Here is a 17,438-nt window from a genome sequence, read left to right as displayed (position 1 = left end):
AGCAGCCAGAGGACAGCTGTCCCGCTATTTTCGGCCGGGTGTTCCCTTTCGTGAGGAGCCGGGCGCCGCCACCTGTTGCCTCACATGCTTTCAGCCTCTGCGGGTTGGAGACGCGGAGGCGGCGTCGAGAAGCGCAGTCTGTGACTTCGGGCCCTGAACCTTCGCCATTCCGGCAGGAGTGCCCCGCTAGCCCCCGAGCGCTCGCGACGTGCGGTTCTGCCCGTTTCTTTACACATCTTTTCTCATTCAGCCCACAAAGCCCTTGCGAAGTAGGTGATGTTCTTCCCACACGAGAGGGGAGAAAACCAAGCCTCGATAATAGCCAAACGCGTTGTGTGCGCCAGGCCGCCCAGCTGTTGGAACGGAACTGGGATGTGCACCTGGCTGGGTTCGGTGCCGAGCCCGAGCGTTTGATTAGCCACTTGGTCTTCCACCGTGTCTCTGTCGTGATGTTGCAGAAAACCGGGAAAAAGTCAAGCAACGCTTAGAGCAGCGGTTCTCAACCTGCGGGTCGCGACCCCTTTGGGGGTCGAACGACCCTTTCACAGGGGTCGCCTAAGACCATTGGAAAACACATATATAATTACATATTGTTTTTGTGATTCATCACTATGCTTTAATTATGTTCAATTCGTAACAATGAAAATACATCCTGCATATCAGATATTTACATTACGATTCATAATAGTAGCAACATTACAGTTATGAAGTAGCAACGAAAATAATTTTGTGGTTGGGTCACAACATGAGGAACTGTATTAAAGGGTCGAGGCATTAGGAAGGTTGACAACCACTGGCTTAGAGAGTGAGGAGTCACACTTTAATATACGCCGGTGGTGCTTAGAGAAAAACGAATTCAAATTCTAAGCAGAGCAAACAAGCAGAGTTTTCCTTTTTATTCAAGAGCCAGCCCTGTGTGTGCTTAGTGGTTATCTCCCTGGAAGCTGTGGCCTTGAAAACAGCACCGTTCTATCCAATTAAAAAATACACCTGGCATGGCGTGAGAGTATGGGCGTATCTAGTCTCTGGCCTACAAGGTCAGACAGCTAAGTTTATCTTCCTTATTATTCAAGCAGGCTAGAAAGCAAAGTTACTTTTTCAGAATAAGGGGCTGTCTAAAAATTGCAGAGTTGACTTTACAGAATAAGGGACTATCTAAATAGCAGAGAATTTCAAACAGTAGTTTTACAAAATAGGGGTTAGCCTTCTCAGTGCCTGGACTGTCACTGCAAATTCCGTGTTTCCTAGGCCACTCTTTCCTCTCCACCAGTCTGCGCCTTGCCTCCGAGGAGGAGTCAAAGTAGAGGTTTATTAGACGGGACTTACGGCTTGTTTGATAAGAACTGCATGTAGAGCTATTGGGGCAAAGGTTTCAGAAATAGCTCCAGAGGGGCCTTCCCAAAGGAGGGAACGGGAACTGAAGGTGATCCAGAGAGCTGTAAAGTTTAAGAGGAAAATGCCCCAGCGAGCAAGATGGCAGCGCCCTCTGAAGTGGCAGGAGTGGACACTGAATCCTGACGAGGTGACTAGGACGGTGGTACCGTGGAATTCCCCCAAAGGAAAGTTTCGTCTTAGCTCACCCCCTCCATATCACTGTGCTCAAGGAAATGAAGTGACATAATAATAGCAGACATTTCTCTAGTGCCTACTATGTGCTGGGCACTCTTTTAAGACTTTACATATTAATAGCTCATTAATCCTCAAAACACCCCATAAGGTTTTACCGATGATGGAGTGTAGGCACAGAGAGGTTTCATAAACTGTTGGCTCAGGTAGCAGTAATGGATAGTAAAAGAGTACATTGATAGCGTGTTGTGGTTTATTATGTGCCAGCATGTACTTTACTCTCTATATCCTTTGGTACTTTATTGTACAGGTTAGGGTAGTGGCATTCCAAGACTTTGCAGGGTCATCGTGGCTAGTCAACAGCTTCAAGCTGGAATTGAACTGTAGAGTTTCTGAATACGTGTCCTTTTCTCTGCCCAGTCTGCATATTGCCTGAAATGCATACAATTTTGATATGACCCCCTAAATTTAGATTACCTATTAGTTAGGGTGTTAAAATTCAGTAGTGAAGGAGGGGAAATGAGGACAGAGATTAAGTGTGAAAAATGAGGAATCTGGAATGAATTTTGAGAAGATACAGTGCTTGGGGGTAGAAAGCAGTTTGGTCACGCTGCCCCCTGCTGCTTTGCTTTGGGAGGAGCCCTGAAATGTCATAGGTACCCGCTAAAGATGCAAGGCAGCGCGGGCCACGTGTAACTACTGAGCACTTGAAATGTGGCTAGTGTGACTGAGGCACTGAATTCGTACTTTTTAATATTAATCAGTTTAAATGTAAATAGTCTCATCTGACCACTAGTTATCATCTTGGACAAGATAGTTCTAAGATGCAAGATCCTCCCCAGAACCAAGGCTTGGGAGTTTCAAATGAGGTTTGAATAAATTTCACCATCGTACACATTTAGGGTTCTGAGCTGCCTGGGCAGCCAACTGTTTTTTGCCAGCATGATTTTTCCAGTGATGGATGAATGTAAGATGTTGGTGTGTAGCCCCAGCTGGTTTGGCTCAGTGGATAGAGCGTCAGCCTGCAGACTGAAGGGTCCTGGGTTGATTCCGGGCAAGGGCACATGTCCAGGGTTGCAGGCTCGATCCCCAGTAGGGGGTGTGCAGGAGGCAGCCAATCAATGATTCTCTCTCATCATTGATGTTTCTATCTCTCCCTCTCCCTTCCAATCTGAAATCAATAAAAATATTTTTTTTTAAAAGATGTTGGTGTGTTTATTTTCTCATCAATATCTCTTGGAATTGCTTTTAGTTGCACTGAATTTCTGTATCTAATTTGTTGGGAAAACAACTTACAGCATTCATAATATTGGTTTCTCTGAGTAAATCCATCTGGGTCCAATGTAAAGCTGTGGCTTGGATCCCACTAAATATGACAACGTTGCTCATGGAGTATATATTCTAATGATTAGGATGGACATTTGTAAAAATGTCATGTGATGAGTGCTCTAAGTAAAACCAGGCGAAGGGATAGAGAGACACAGAACGATGTCTCACATTGAGTCAGGAAAGAGATCTCTCTGAAGAGGTGACATTTGAGCCCAGAAACCAAAATATGTGAGGGGGTGAGCAGAGATATGGGGCCAGAGGGAACAACGATCAGAATTACATTGTCGTACATATTAGAGTTTACATAGAATACAATTTACCAAGATTCATTGAGAAAGTCATCCCCTCCTAACCATGTACTTTGAGGTACACCAAATTTTAAGAATTGGGAGAGAGAGCATAAATGATAGCATGAACCAATTTTTTTTTTCTCAGTGTTATTTCAATTCAAATAATTGTGACACCTGAAGTTATGTTATTTTATCTTGTGTGTCCTGCAGACATTGGGTTTGCCTATCACAGATGAACAAATCCAGGAGATGAAATCAAACCTAGACAACATCGACTTCAAGATGGCAGCTGAGGAAGAGAAAAAATTACGACATGATGTGATGGCTCATGTGCACACGTTTGGCCACTGCTGTCCCAAAGCCGCCGGCATTATACATCTTGGGGCCACCTCCTGCTATGTTGGAGACAATACAGTAGGAACCCATGTTGTTTTGTTTCCACTTAGGACTCAGTCGTTATTTATAATGCATTTACAAATTGTATTTTACTTTATCCAGTTTGAGAAAGTGATTCCATAGATCTTTAGTTTTAGGGATATCTTAATGCTCAGGAATTTTCTGCTTTTGATATTCCTTCTGTCTAAGCTATAAGCCCCTACTCACCTCCATAGACTAAGACCTGCAGATACTGCTTACTCATTGGCATGCTGGACATAACCCAAGGTCTTAGCATTTTCGTGACCAAGGTAATTTTCCAAAGGAATTTTTCCCAAGTCCATTACAATTCTTTACTGTTACATCAGAAAAGAAAAAAGGGTTGCATTGTAATTCTTAAACAAAACCTTTAATTAGAAAAAGCATCAGCATATATTTTCCTAAGAGTTTACTAGGTGCCTGGCACTATTCAGAGCACTTTATGTATATACTAGAGGCCCGATGCATGAAATTCTTGCAAGGGGCTCAGCCCTCGCAGCCACAGCGGCTTGCCTCAGCCTTCACAGCCCCGACTTGGTCTGGAAGGTCGTCCAGACGATTGTTCTGCTGTTCTGTGTAATTAGCATATTAGCTCTTTATTATATAGGATTCATTTATTCTTCATGACCGTCATAAGAGTTAGATGCTATTATCTCCATTTTAAAACAGCTTTATTGAGGTATAGTTTACATACCATAAATTTACCCATTTTAAATATACAGTTCAATGAGTTTTAGCAATAATGTCTGGGCAAAGCTGTTTAATATAAGACCATTGCATTTTCCTTTGCAGGACCTGATTATTCTTAGAAATGCATTTGACCTGCTTTTGCCAAAGGTAAGGAGTTGGCAGAAATTTCCTACCAGCCCTGGATTCCCTGTGATAGGGGATGGGCACCACTTACGAGTAAATCAACACAATAGTCATCTAAATAAATGCTCATTTATTCAGGTGAATGATCCTATATCTAATTTCTAGTCAATTCAATTTTCAAATGTTCGTTGCTATGAACTCTTTAAGGCACTTGAGGATACAAAAATGAAAAGATGCCTGTGCCTTCATTGAGCTGGAGGTCTAATTCTATATTAACTTGTGTAAAAGTCTAGTTCCTGATTATGTAATGAGCTCAACCTGAATTCACCCTCTTTCTACCGCATGGTCTTTCTTATAGCTTGCCCGAGTGATCTCTCGGCTTGCTGACTTTGCTAAGGACCGAGCCGATCTTCCCACCTTAGGTTTCACACATTTCCAGTAAGTGATATGATTGCATCTTGGGAATGGGGCTTATTTATGTGCACCTGGCTTTCATTTAGTGTTCAGTTCTTCTGCAGGGAAGCCTTGAGGTGGATAATCTCAAAACAGAGCTTAAGCAGATCCCTGATACCTACCCTCAATGCTGTACTGGCGAGAGAGTAAATGTGATAGTTCATTTGGGAAGCATTGGGAAATAAGTATCAGGAGCCTTAGAAAGTATTCATACCCCTTGATTTCATACTTCTAGGGAATCTAGACCAAGGAAGTAATCCAAATTATGGGGAAAGCTTTATGTACAAAGATCTTCGTTAAAATATTTATAATAGGAAACAATCTAAATGTCCCACAATAAGGGAATAATTAAATAAGATATATAGTATATCCACAGGTTGGAATAATATGCAGCCATTAAAATTATTCAGGTAAGACTAATATGGAAACATGCTTAGGTTAATGTTAGGGGATAAAGACAGTATATAAATAGCACAAAAATTGGGAGAAATTATACCAAGCTGTAAATATTGATTGCTGTGCTTTAGGAGATAGTAGGGTAATTAATCTTTTTCTCTACTGCTTTTTTAGTTTTTTATTTTTAAAAAGTGCAAATATTTTTATGATTACTCCAAAAAACCTGCTTAAAAGCTGATGATGTGATTTTTGGAATGCGAGTAGCAGGTTTTGAGTGATGGTAGTTCAGAAGTGGTGAATTAGCATGTGCCTTATGTTTTGGTGGGGTATTGCTATGGTAACAAGTTTATCATCTCCTATATCATCAATTTAGGAAAGCCCAAGTAGAGTTTAATCTTCCTAAAAGTTAGGGCCTGTATTTATTGGTAAAAACCTGAAGAAATTGTCCATGTGAAGGAGTCAGTGCTCAGTGTCTGTGTGTCTTGGCCAAGACAAATGTTCCTCTCGGCTGCCTCCCTACACACCTAGCATTCCCTGTGTTGCAGCTTCTCTTCCTCTCCTGCATCTGTTGGAGATGCTCAGGGACTGCGGGCATTCCAGTGTTCGCTGGGGATAGCATAATGAGAGGTATCTGCTGCCACAGTTAGCAGGCATTGGGAACTCAGAAAATGGTGTAGCTGTGTAGGCATCTCCTCGGTATGTGTCAGTCCCTGCAATGAAAAAGAAACAACTTTATTGAGATATAATTCACGTATTATAAAATTCATCCCTTTTAGTGTACAATTGAGTCGTTTTTAGTATATTTACAGTTATACAGTCATCACCAGTATATAATTTGAGAATATTTTCATTACCCCACAAAAAACCTGTACCTATTAGCAGTCGCTCTTATTCCCCCATTCCATAGCCCCTGGCAACCACTAATCTATTATCTGTCTGGATTTGCCTCTTGTGGATATTTTATTTAAGTAGAAATCATACAATATTCATCTCTTTTGACTGTTTTTTGTGTGTGTTTTTTTAAGCTTAGCACAGTGTTTTCAAAGTCTACCCACATTTGTCCATCAGTTGGTAGATATTTGGGTCATTTCCATTTGTGGCTATTATGTATAATGCTGCTGTGAACAGATCCATGCAAATTCATTTATTTCTTTGCTTGTACCTGTAATCTATTAGCAGGAGTTAGCAAAGAAAACTACTTCAGATTAATTTGGAGATATATTATAGCATGTGGTCTGCCTGCTAGAGACATTCCCAGTGGTGTTTCTTGATTTCTCCATCTATCAGTATCATCAGCCTAATAGAGAAATTCCATCTGGAATGGGCTAGGTCATCTATTAGGACTCCTGCATTGTTGCAGTTTATTTGTAATGTTTTATGTTCAGAAACAGACCTGCAGTGGATTGGCTTAGACTTCAGACTACATACACAGCCATTAGCTGTTATGTTCGAGTCCTTTGGTTATGTGTGTTTTGGGGACCTCCACAGTATGGCTGCTTCTCATAAAGTCTTGACTCCTTACAAAGAAAGGCCTTCCTTGATTGCCAATCTAGAGTAGCATTCTCCATTGTCCTCATCCTCATTTTCTTTTTTCATATTTTTCACAACAAATCAACAGTTACCTTGTTTGTTTACTCTACAATGTGCACTCCATTGGACAGGGTGCCTGTTTTGTTTGTTGTTTTATTTCCAAAATCAAGAAAACATTAGATGCTTGGCAAATGGTTTTTACATGAGTGTATGTATATTTCTTACCAAAGTCTGGAGATCAACAAAACAGACATTGTCTCTGCCCGTACATTTTCTCTTGATGATGAAGAGAGAACTGTGTTGGGAGCCCTTTAGCTTTGTAATCTTTGAATACTCATAAGTGGCATAGAATCTCCTTAACTATTATTTGCTCAAAGTTTTTAGCTCCAGTTTTGTCCATCTCTTACTTTAGTTCTTCCCAGAGGTAACAGTGATGACTAGAGGAAGCAAGGAAGCTGTTATGAAAGTCAGTTCTTGGTTTGGAACTTGCCTGTGTTCTCTTTGGGTTGCCTCCAGGCCTGCTCAGCTGACCACAGTTGGGAAACGTTGCTGTCTTTGGATTCAAGATCTTTGCATGGATCTTCAGAACTTGAAGCGTGTCCGAGATGACCTGCGCTTCCGGGGAGTGAAAGGCACCACTGGCACCCAGGCCAGCTTCCTGCAGCTCTTCGAGGGAGATGACCAGAAGGTACTCTGAGAGGGACTTGGGGACACAGGAACTCAGTGGTGGGGCACAGAGAAAAGCGGACCTCCGGGACTGGAGGGGATCGATCTCGGGATGCGTGGCATCTGAACAGGAAGGAGTACGGGGAGCGCAGTCTGCGCAGGATGAGATATTCTCATACTAGACACCCCTGGATTACTATAGGGATGTCTTTTCTTTCCAAGGTAGAGCAGCTTGACAAGTTGGTGACAGAAAAGGCAGGATTTAAGAGGTAGGTAAATGGGGAAAGGGCTGGTCTCCCTAGTAAATGATGAACGGCCTGTGCTCACTGTATCTGTAGATTTGACCCTGACTTTTTTGGCGTTTTCCTTTCCACCCATTTCCTCCATCACTTGCCTGGGGTTTATTTTCTTATAGCCTGGATTCTATTTTCTTACAATCTGTAAAGAAAAAGGAAACTTTTACTTCTGAGATGTTTAGAATAATAGCCTTACCCATGTTGCTGTTTTTGTTTATTTACTGAGGCCTCCAGTGCATTAGTTAAACCTGGCCATTTCCATTGAGGGCCACCGGGCTCCACTGTGGCTCCTTCCAGGCACATCCTTCAGGCTGCAGCAGGACATGGGCGCATGGACCGTTTTCCTTCTTGGGGCAGGAGCTGACTGGTGTTAGTGAAAAGGGTGGAAGAGCAGTTTGTTCCAGTAACTCGTTATCAGGGCCTCTGGGCCGAATGTGACATATACCAGTGAGACCAAGCGTTCACTTAGGGTCTGTTTTTGTTCTTTTTTTTTGACACAGTCACATTTTGAAATATTTCCACTTAAGGCTCTTTTCTATTTATTTCTAGGGCTTTCATCATCACAGGGCAGACCTATACACGAAAAGTGGATATTGAGGTGCTGTCTGTGCTGGCTAGCTTGGGGGCTTCGGTGCACAAGGTGAGTGGTGGCAGCTGGTGGGGTGGGATGAGAGCTTTGGACACCACAGACAGACCAGTCAGCCTCAGACTGACTTACGTCGCTCAAGCGATGTCAGGTGTCATTTTGAACAATTTGGGGCCCTAGTCCCTGCCCCCAGATTCCTGCATTCAAGAGTGTGGGGTGATGCCTCCACCCCTGCTTTTCCTCAGATCTGCACTGACATACGACTCCTGGCAAACCTCAAGGAGCTGGAGGAACCCTTTGAGAAACAACAGATTGGTGAGTGTGTGTGAAGATTGGCACACCGCAGAGGCGCTGCCAGGCTTGCAGGCGTGTGTTAATGGCTCACCCGCCAGCATGCGCAGGCTCTCACCCTCCTCTGAAGTCTTTCTGCCTTTGCTTCTTGTCTTTGTATGTGGGCAGGCTCCAGTGCGATGCCATACAAGCGGAACCCGATGCGCTCAGAGCGGTGCTGCAGCCTTGCCCGTCACCTCATGACCCTGATCATGGACCCGCTGCAGACGGCATCTGTGCAATGGTTTGAACGCACGCTGGATGATAGTGCCAATCGGTCAGTGGAGTGGGGATGTCACAGAAGCATGTTTTGAGTATCTGCATTTCTCATTGTCCCCAGGGAGCCTGGAGTCTCGCTGGGAGGCAAGAATATAGAAAGAACGGTGTGATAAGTGTTAGGATCAAAGTGTGGACAGGGTACTCTTTGTGAGGAGTCAGGGAAATGCTTAAGACTTAAGAAATAAATAGACATTTTTAAAAGACACATAAGACAAGATCGGAACATGGATAAAAGCCCAAAGACAGAAGAAGGACATTTTACGGAATAAACTGAGTTACTGATAGGCACTGGGGAATGAAGTCTATATGTGGCATGAGATGAGGTGGACCGATAGGGATGGTAGCCAGTTGATGAAGGGTGTTATAGGCCCTGAAAAGGAGTTTAGCTAATGTTCTGAAGGCAGGTAGATGTCAGCTGTGGTGCCTGGCACAATGGCATGTTAATGAGGTGTGCGGTGGGTCAGAAGTAATTTCAACATGTATGTGGTTTTCTACTGTATGTATGTACTTATTTAAAGCAGATTCACATTACACTGGTTTGCTTGCATTGTACTGGGATTTCTTGAGTAGAGGATACATAGTTAAAGCTAGCTTTTTGGGGTCTCTGCGTAACCCAGGGTTTACCTATGGAAATGTGACATGTACTCTCATTCAGAAATCAGCCGTTGAATACTTTTTAGCAGGGTGTGACCTAGTGAGATATGCCCACTAAAACACCCTGCAACAATTAGGACATTCAGTTATAAGGGGACATTAATCTAGTCAGAACAAGTTACGAGGCTATTTTATTTTTAAAATATTTTTTATTGATTACAGAGAGGGAGGGAGTGAAGGATAGAAACATCAGTGATGAGAGAGAAGCATCAGTTGGCTGCCTCCTGCACGCCCTACACTGGGGATCTAGCCAACAACCTGGGCATGTTCCCTAACTGGGAATTGAACCGTGACTTTCTCATTCATAGGTCGAAGCTCAACCACTGAGCCATGCCAGCGGGGCTAGGAGGCTATTTTATTTTATTTTATTTTATTTTTAAATATATTTTATTGATTTTTTTACAGAGAGGAAGGGAGAGGGATAGAGAGTTAGAAACATCGATGAGAGAGAAACATCGATCGGCCGCCTCCTGCACACCCCACACTGGGGCTGCGCCCGAAACCAAGGCACATGCCCCTGACCGGAATTGAACCCGGGACCCTTCAGTCTGCAGGCCGATGCTCTATCCACTGAGCCAAACCAGTTAGGGCACTAGGAGGCTATTTTAAAAATCCAAGTCTACACTGGCACAGTGGCCACGTGAATGGAGAGGAAGAATGTAGACATAAAACAGTGGCAGATGAGCCAGGGCCAGCCTTGGTGGTTGATGGAGTGAGTGTTAAGATTGGTGATGATGTGCTAGTGCTGTTTACTGAGCCAGGAGCCACAGGGCGGGAGAGAGCAGTTTTGAGAAGGTGAGCAGGAGGCAGTGGAAAAGTGGCTGAATTCAGTGTGGGGTTTGAGATACCTATGGATCAACCAGGTGGAGCTCTTTGAGTATATGGTCTGGCGCTTGGGCAGGTGGTCTGGACAAGAGGCGATAGATTGGAGGGTTGTCAGGATATTGAGGTTGTTGAAGTCGGAGAATGAAGGAAATTGTCCAAATAGCACATATGACATGAGAAGTCAATAGGACTGCTTGGGACACACCGTACATTTCACTGAAATTGTTATTTGTTTAAAGAGATAACTGAATTGGCTGTTTGTTTTCTAGACGTATCTGTTTGGCCGAAGCATTTCTCACTGCAGATACTATATTGAATACATTGCAGAACATTTCTGAAGGACTGGTGGTGTACCCCAAAGTAAGAGGCCTCAATTAAAAAGCAAAATATTAGGGAGGGGTTGGAGTGTGGGAAGGGGAGTGTAACCTTTTCCTGCTCTGGACTGGGTATGTTGGGGCAGCTATAGTGTGATCCAGTAGTTCTTCCCAACAGGAGCTCATTCTTCAGGTTGTGACATGAGCTCTAGGGAACAAACATGTGGAGTTTATAGACATGTTTCTAGAAAATGGGGAAAAGTACTTTGAAACAGTCTACCAGCAAGAATCATCAGGTCTGGTGTGACTGGCAGAGTAGACTGTTCCCTTAGCCTGTTTGTTAATCCTCACCTGAGGATTTTTTTCCATTGATTTTTAGAGAGAATGGGGAAGGGGGGCGGGGTGGGCAGAGAATCAGTGGCTAGAGTGTCGGCCTGTGGACTGAAGAGTCCCAGGTTCGATTCCAGTCAAGGGCATGTACCTTGGTTGCGGGCACATCCCCAGTAGGGGGTGTGCAGGAGGCAGCTGATGGATGTTTTTCTCTCATGGATGTTTCTAACTCTCTATCCCTCTCCCATCCTCTCTGTAAAAAATCAATAAAATATATTTTAAAAAGAAAAAGAAAAAGAGAAACATCGACGTAAGAGACACACATCGATTGGTTGCCTCCTACATGCGCCCCTTACTGGGGCCAGGGATCGAACCTGCAATCCAGGTACATGCCCTTGACTGGGAATCAAATCTGTGACCCTTCTGTACACAGGCCGACGCTTTAACCACTTCACCACACCAGCCAGGGCATCCCTTTGCCTATTTTTTTGTTGTTTTTGTTTTTGCTTTTTAATTGTTATTTTCATAAAGTAACATTTTTTCTCAAAAACAACGTTCAAGCTTCATGTAGAAAGCATTCTCAATGTGGCCTCTTCTTTACATCGTTGGTTGTGAGGGTTCTCTCCAGCTGGTCTTCAGTGGTTATTCAGGATGATTTTTCTGTCTTAGCTGTAATTCCAGTTTGGTCGTGGGAGAGTGTCAGTGTAGCTTCCATTTAACCCGCCGCCATCTTGGAACCCCCTTTGCCTGTTTTTAAGCGCCTGAGGCAGGTGTGTTCATTCCCGTCAGATACTTGGCTCTTGCAATGGCACTGAAATTTAACAGTTGAGGTTTTAGGAATTGTTTTCAATGAAGCAACTTTTTAAAGTTTCTTAAATCAATATTTCTTTCTTAAATCAATATATTTTTTTAAAATCAAATATCTGGATTATTAAGAAAAATTAAGCCCTGGCCTGGTAGCTCAGCTGGTTAGAGTGTCGTTCTGATACGCTAAGGTTGCGGGTTCGATCTCTGGTCAGGCCAACCAATGAATGCATACGTAAGTGGAACAACAAAATCAGTGTTTCCTCCCCAGAATCAATAAAAAAAATTTTTTTAAAGAAAAATTAAACATATGGTATAGATTTAATTCATGACCCTGATGTGCATTTTGCTGGTCATAGTTGATATCTTACTGTGTATATGACTTTGCAACTTTGAGGCCTTTCATTCATTCTTCTAGGTAATTGAGCGGCGCATTCGGCAAGAGCTGCCTTTCATGGCCACAGAGAACATCATCATGGCCATGGTGAAAGCCGGGGGTAACCGCCAGGTTTGTAACTCCTTGTGCTGCTGGATGAATTGAGTGCACCCTTCGTCCTGAAGAGGAGTGGGTGAAGGAAGGAGATTCTGTCATTACCTTCAGTCACAGTATTGGTACAGAACAGTGACCATATTCTGTTGTAAAATGAGCTTATTCTGGAGGGTGATTGTGTAGACTCAGTTTATTAAAAGTGAATCAATCCCTTGTAGAAAAGGTCCGCTCTTAGGTATGAATTTCCATAGGAAGTGATGGGAAGTAGGCAGGACACAGAGAGATGGTTCAGAGCTTTAGAGGAGCCTGCCCTGTCCTGGGTTGTGGTTAGAGTCAAGATCTTGGAGTCAGACTGTAAGGGGAACCTCCTCAGCCTGGAGGGGCTTTGTGTACCAGCCAGAGACAGTGTGGATGTGAAGTGTCGGTGACTTATCAAGGCGTTCAGATGCCCTGTTAGTGGTGAACCAACAATGCCTCACTGTCTTCCAGGATTGCCATGAGAAAATTAGAGTGCTCTCCCAGCAGGCAGCTGCTGTGGTCAAGCAGGAAGGAGGCGACAATGACCTCATAGAGCGAATCCTCGCCGATGCCTACTTCAGTCCCATTCACTCCCAGTTGGACCGTTTACTGGATCCTTCCTCTTTCACTGGGCGTGCCTCCCAACAGGTAAGCATCGGAGCACTTCGGTGGAGCTGCAGTCTTCCCAAATGCCATCTTTTTATACTGCTGGGCTGCAGAACCTGGAATACGGGAATGTTTCCAGTCTGTGGGAGGTGTGATGTGAATGCGGCCAATTAGAATTCGAAGCAGGTTGCTGGCTAGACTGTAAAATTTTGGTTGTTTGAGCTGTCTTAAGTATTTTCTGTGTGGATTTCTCTGAATTCTCCTTTGGTCTAGAGCCGTGGTCGGCAAACTGCGGCTCGAGAGCCACATACGGCTCTTTGGCCCCTTGAGTGTGGCTCTTCCACAAAATACCACGTGTGGGCGCGCACGTACAGTGCGATTGAAACTTCATGGCCCATGCGCAGAAGTCGGTATTTTGTGTAAGAGCCACACTCAAGGGGCCAAAGAGCCGCATGTGGCTCGCAAGCCGCAGTTTGCCAGCCACTGGTCTAGAGAATGTGGTGTAATGGACAACAATAGGGTTTTATCTGGTAGATCTGAGTTCAGTCCTGATTTCTGGCATTTACTGACTGACAAGATAAAAATATACATCTCATAAAGGGATATGAGATCGAAAGGCCTAGCATGATGCTTGGTGCATAGTATGTTTCAGTAAGTGTTTGTCATTTTTCCTCTTGGTCTTTTGGGGACCACAAGAGTCGATTCAGAAGCATTTATCAAGTGCAGACCCAAGTACTCAGTATGTTTTAATGTAGGGGCTTTAAAGATGTTAGATTCTTCAGGGAGCTCAAAACTTAGCGAAGACTTGTAAATAGTTCATTATAATACCAAGCAGTACACACAGGAATTGAGGGAAGCACATCTTTTGGGGGATCACAAAGGATGACATAACCCTAGAATAGTAGAAGGTGGTGAAGACTTCTTGGACAGCATGACATCTGAGCTGAATCTTAGGGCCAAGTAAGAGTTAACCTGGGGTCACCCGTCTGAGAGGATATGTCCAACATTGGAGAGAGAAATTGCAGTCATTTGATGGCATATCAAGTGCCCCAGAAGTAGTTATAGGATTTAAAGTGGAAGACAGGCAAGAGTTTATCATTTATATTCAAATCACTCTGGAGTTGTGGATTTGAAAGACTTAAACAGGAGGTAGGGAGGCCAACAAGGAGGCTGCTGCATGGGCCAAGCACTGGATGATGAGGGCTTTGAGCCAAGGCAGTGGCTGTTACAGGCAAGGGGAGAGATTTGAAGCTCTTAGAAGCGTAAGCACTTGGCAGCTGGCTGAATGAGGGGCGGGAAGAAGCAGTGATGATTGTAGCTTGGGTGACTGGGTGGAGAATGGTGAGACCCACTGAAAACACAGCTTGGAAGGATAGCATATGCGGGCATGGTGGCTAAGCTGCCTGTGTCTAGGGAGAGAATTCTGACAGGCAATTGAGAAAAATAGCTCAATGGTGGAGTAAATTCTTTATCAAATTAGGTCTCAGTGATATAAACTGACATTGAAAAAGTATTAGCAAAACTGACATCTTAATGTTTTGTTTCATATTTGCTTTCCTTTTTGGCAGGTACGGAGATTCTTAGAAGAGGAGGTTTATCCCCTGTTAAAACCATATGAACATGTAATGAAGGTGAAAGCAGAATTATGTCTGTAGAGTTGGAAGAGAATTAAACAAAAAGTCATTGTTGGCTCTGTTAACTTTAGTGCCTTATTTTACCTCAAAAATTGTTACCTTAAGTTACTATAGCACTGTTTTCTTTCTGTGGCACTTTCACATTTCTCAAGGTTTAAAAAGCAGAAATAAACTGCGTTGTAGTTGGACTCTGTTGTTTTTTTTTTTATAGCAAAACAGACTTACATAATAAATGTAGCTCATAGTTCACCCTCTGTTCTTTCGAGGCGTATTTTCCCTCTAATCTAGTCCTTTTCACACGTTCACTTGATTTCAAGTTAGTAAAGTTCCTAGTCCTCTCTTTTGAAGGTAAATTTGATCTGGGTCTAAGACGCAAAGTAACCTGGATTCAGTGACTCAGTGTGGTTGGATATCTTTATTTCAGTTATGTTTGGCTAAAATAAGTAATGAAATTTGGAGATATAATAAGTTCTCAAAGAAACTGATTTGATCATCAGGCTTACTCAGCTCAGATTGTACCTGACCTTACTTCATCTTTTGGTAAGGCTTTTATATATCAAGTAAAAGCCAATAGGGAATATTGATTTCATCAAGGCCTTTGACAATCTTTAATCCTGGTTACACAAACTGATAGTTTGTTGAATTGGCTGTAGCTAAAGAAGATAGATTATGGATTATCTCCACTGGAAGGGGGGGCACTAGTGTTAGGTCACAGCTCTCTATCACTAGCCGTGCCTCTACATAATTTTTCAGCATAGCTGGGGAGAAGAAAGCTTCTTTATCAGATTTGTAAATGACACAAAACTAGGAGAATTAACCAATACATTTATTTGATAAATAACTAAGATTTCATCTAACCTTAAAAAAGCTGATTTGATGTGGCCAAAACTAAGAAGAAAAAATTAAGATAAATGTGAATAAGTTAACCTTAGACTCAGTATGAACCAGAAAGGGTTGCCAGTGAGATAAGACCATTTTAGGGTGTGTTAATGGTATGTGTCCAAAAAACTCACCAGTCTTACTGTTCCACACTCATGGTATTTTGTTCAATTTTGGACGGCCAGTTTGAGGAACAGATCATTGGAGAGCCAGCTTCCAAAGAAGACCTTGTCATGAGTGGTGAAGGAATGTTAGGGCTCTTTATCCTGTAAGAGAAAACTTAGTGCTTCAAATACGGTTGTGAGGAGGAAGCATGACTTAATTATCTGTTGTCCCAAGAGACACAACTGAGACCAGTACCCATTGTTGAGAGTCAGGCTGGTTTGGACCCAGACATTGGAGATGCTAAAAGTTAGTGATTCTTCCCCCACCCACCCTTTCAGGTCAAACAGAAGACTCCCTAGTTGTCAGGAATGGGAATGTTTTGAGGGAGGAGAGGCTTAATTCTCTCCGTTTGTATCTATTCAAAGGTAGAAGTAAAGAGCTCAATTTATTGGAAAGAAAGGAGACTAAGGCAATCTTGAAAACCAATTTTATAATACAGTTCAGTGTAGCAAGCGTGGATGGTGTGGAGCCACATGACATTTCAACTCTTTCAGAAACAATTTGTTATTCCTCTCGGGATGTTTAAATCGGGTCTGGCACAAGGAATTAAGTCACTGGGCTCTGATCAGTCACTCTACTTCTCTAGTGTGGGCCACTTCAGAGGAAGCAGCTACCATCAGTGTATCTGTAATCAGAGGATTTCTATTACATAGACACACTGGGGATATCCGATACCATGGAGTTTAGTTAATAAATTTCCTCAGAGGAAGTAAGATCTTGACAGTCTTGTTCTGACAATTCTGTTGGATTTCTGAACTTGTGATTGGTGATCCTGGGCTATTTGAATGGGTACATTGTTTTGTTGTGTGTTTCTTCTTTCCTCTTTCATTCTCATTTTTATATATTTGTGTTATACTTTTTAAGTGCAATTTTGTTATCTTATTTTCCCATTTAGCATTTTGATTAAAGGCATTTGGATGGGCTGAAGTTTGAGAAGAGAGAACATCCATGCCTTCTCAAAATTAGGTTTAATTCAGTTAGCCAGTGATGCAAACTAGGATCTGAACCATCCAGAAACCAGGGTCTGGACAAACCCTAAGACAACTGGCTTCTGTTCACCTGCATTCAGAGTCCTGGACACTTTACTGCCCCCCTTTTCCCTTTCCCTGGCAGATGGTAGATTTCATTTAATAACCAGGAGAGAAGGAGTGGCGGAGGGGGCAGGGAGGAGGAAATTACAAAAAAAAAAAATGACCAGGAGAGCCTGATGACAGGTGCTCCTGAATGTGGTAGATTTCATTTAATAACCAGGAGAGAAGGAGTGGCGGAGGGGGCAGGGAGGAGGAAATTACAAAAAAAAAAAATGACCAGGAGAGCCTGATGACAGGTGCCTCCTGAATGGTGACACAAATCCTGGGTGGATGAGAGGTTCAGTGACTGCAGTGGCATCGCGAAGTGACACAAAGAAGGCATCTGAAAATGTCTTCCTTTCTGAGCCCAGGAGGATTCACCAACTTTCCTCTCTGGTCAGCCAGGGAGCCGGCTGAGACTTGGTGCTGCTGTTGGTTGGTTTGCCTGCCATGGAAGAGAGTATATCCTGAACTGGAACCACCTAGAGATTAGGGAATGAGTCAGAAATTAAATAGAAAAAAAGTTAAAGATGTTGGAAAGCTACATAATGAAATATCAAGTGTGGTTTCTTGGATAATGAGTTCAGGTGGTTTTCATTTTGTTTTTGTGTATTTTTTCAAGTTCTTAATGCAATTTTTATTTAAATAAACTTTAAATTTTAGAAGTTTGGATTTACAGGAAAATTGCAAAGATAGTACAA

At 42.9% G+C, this 17,438-nt stretch overlaps 1 protein-coding gene across 1 annotated transcript; it reads left to right on the top strand.

The window, feature by feature from the left end:
* Window positions 1-3,373: 3,373 nt before the first annotated feature.
* On the top strand, window positions 3,374-14,811 carry ADSL (adenylosuccinate lyase). Its single transcript, XM_014543844.1, has 12 exons — window positions 3,374-3,599; window positions 4,392-4,436; window positions 4,771-4,850; window positions 7,308-7,479; window positions 7,680-7,726; window positions 8,303-8,393; window positions 8,585-8,654; window positions 8,799-8,946; window positions 10,697-10,787; window positions 12,294-12,383; window positions 12,855-13,031; window positions 14,558-14,811. The coding sequence occupies exons 1-12, from the start codon at window positions 3,435-3,437 to the stop codon at window positions 14,642-14,644; spliced, it is 1,263 nt and encodes a 420-aa protein (XP_014399330.1). The 5' UTR covers window positions 3,374-3,434; the 3' UTR covers window positions 14,645-14,811.
* The last annotated feature ends 2,627 nt before the right edge of the window (window positions 14,812-17,438 follow it).

Source organism: Myotis brandtii, unplaced genomic scaffold (assembly GCF_000412655.1).
Source record: "Myotis brandtii unplaced genomic scaffold, ASM41265v1 scaffold339, whole genome shotgun sequence".
Lineage (NCBI taxonomy): Eukaryota > Metazoa > Chordata > Mammalia > Chiroptera > Vespertilionidae > Myotis > Myotis brandtii.
Note: the sequence above shows the minus strand (reverse complement) of the source record. Positions and strands in the feature narration are given on the sequence as shown.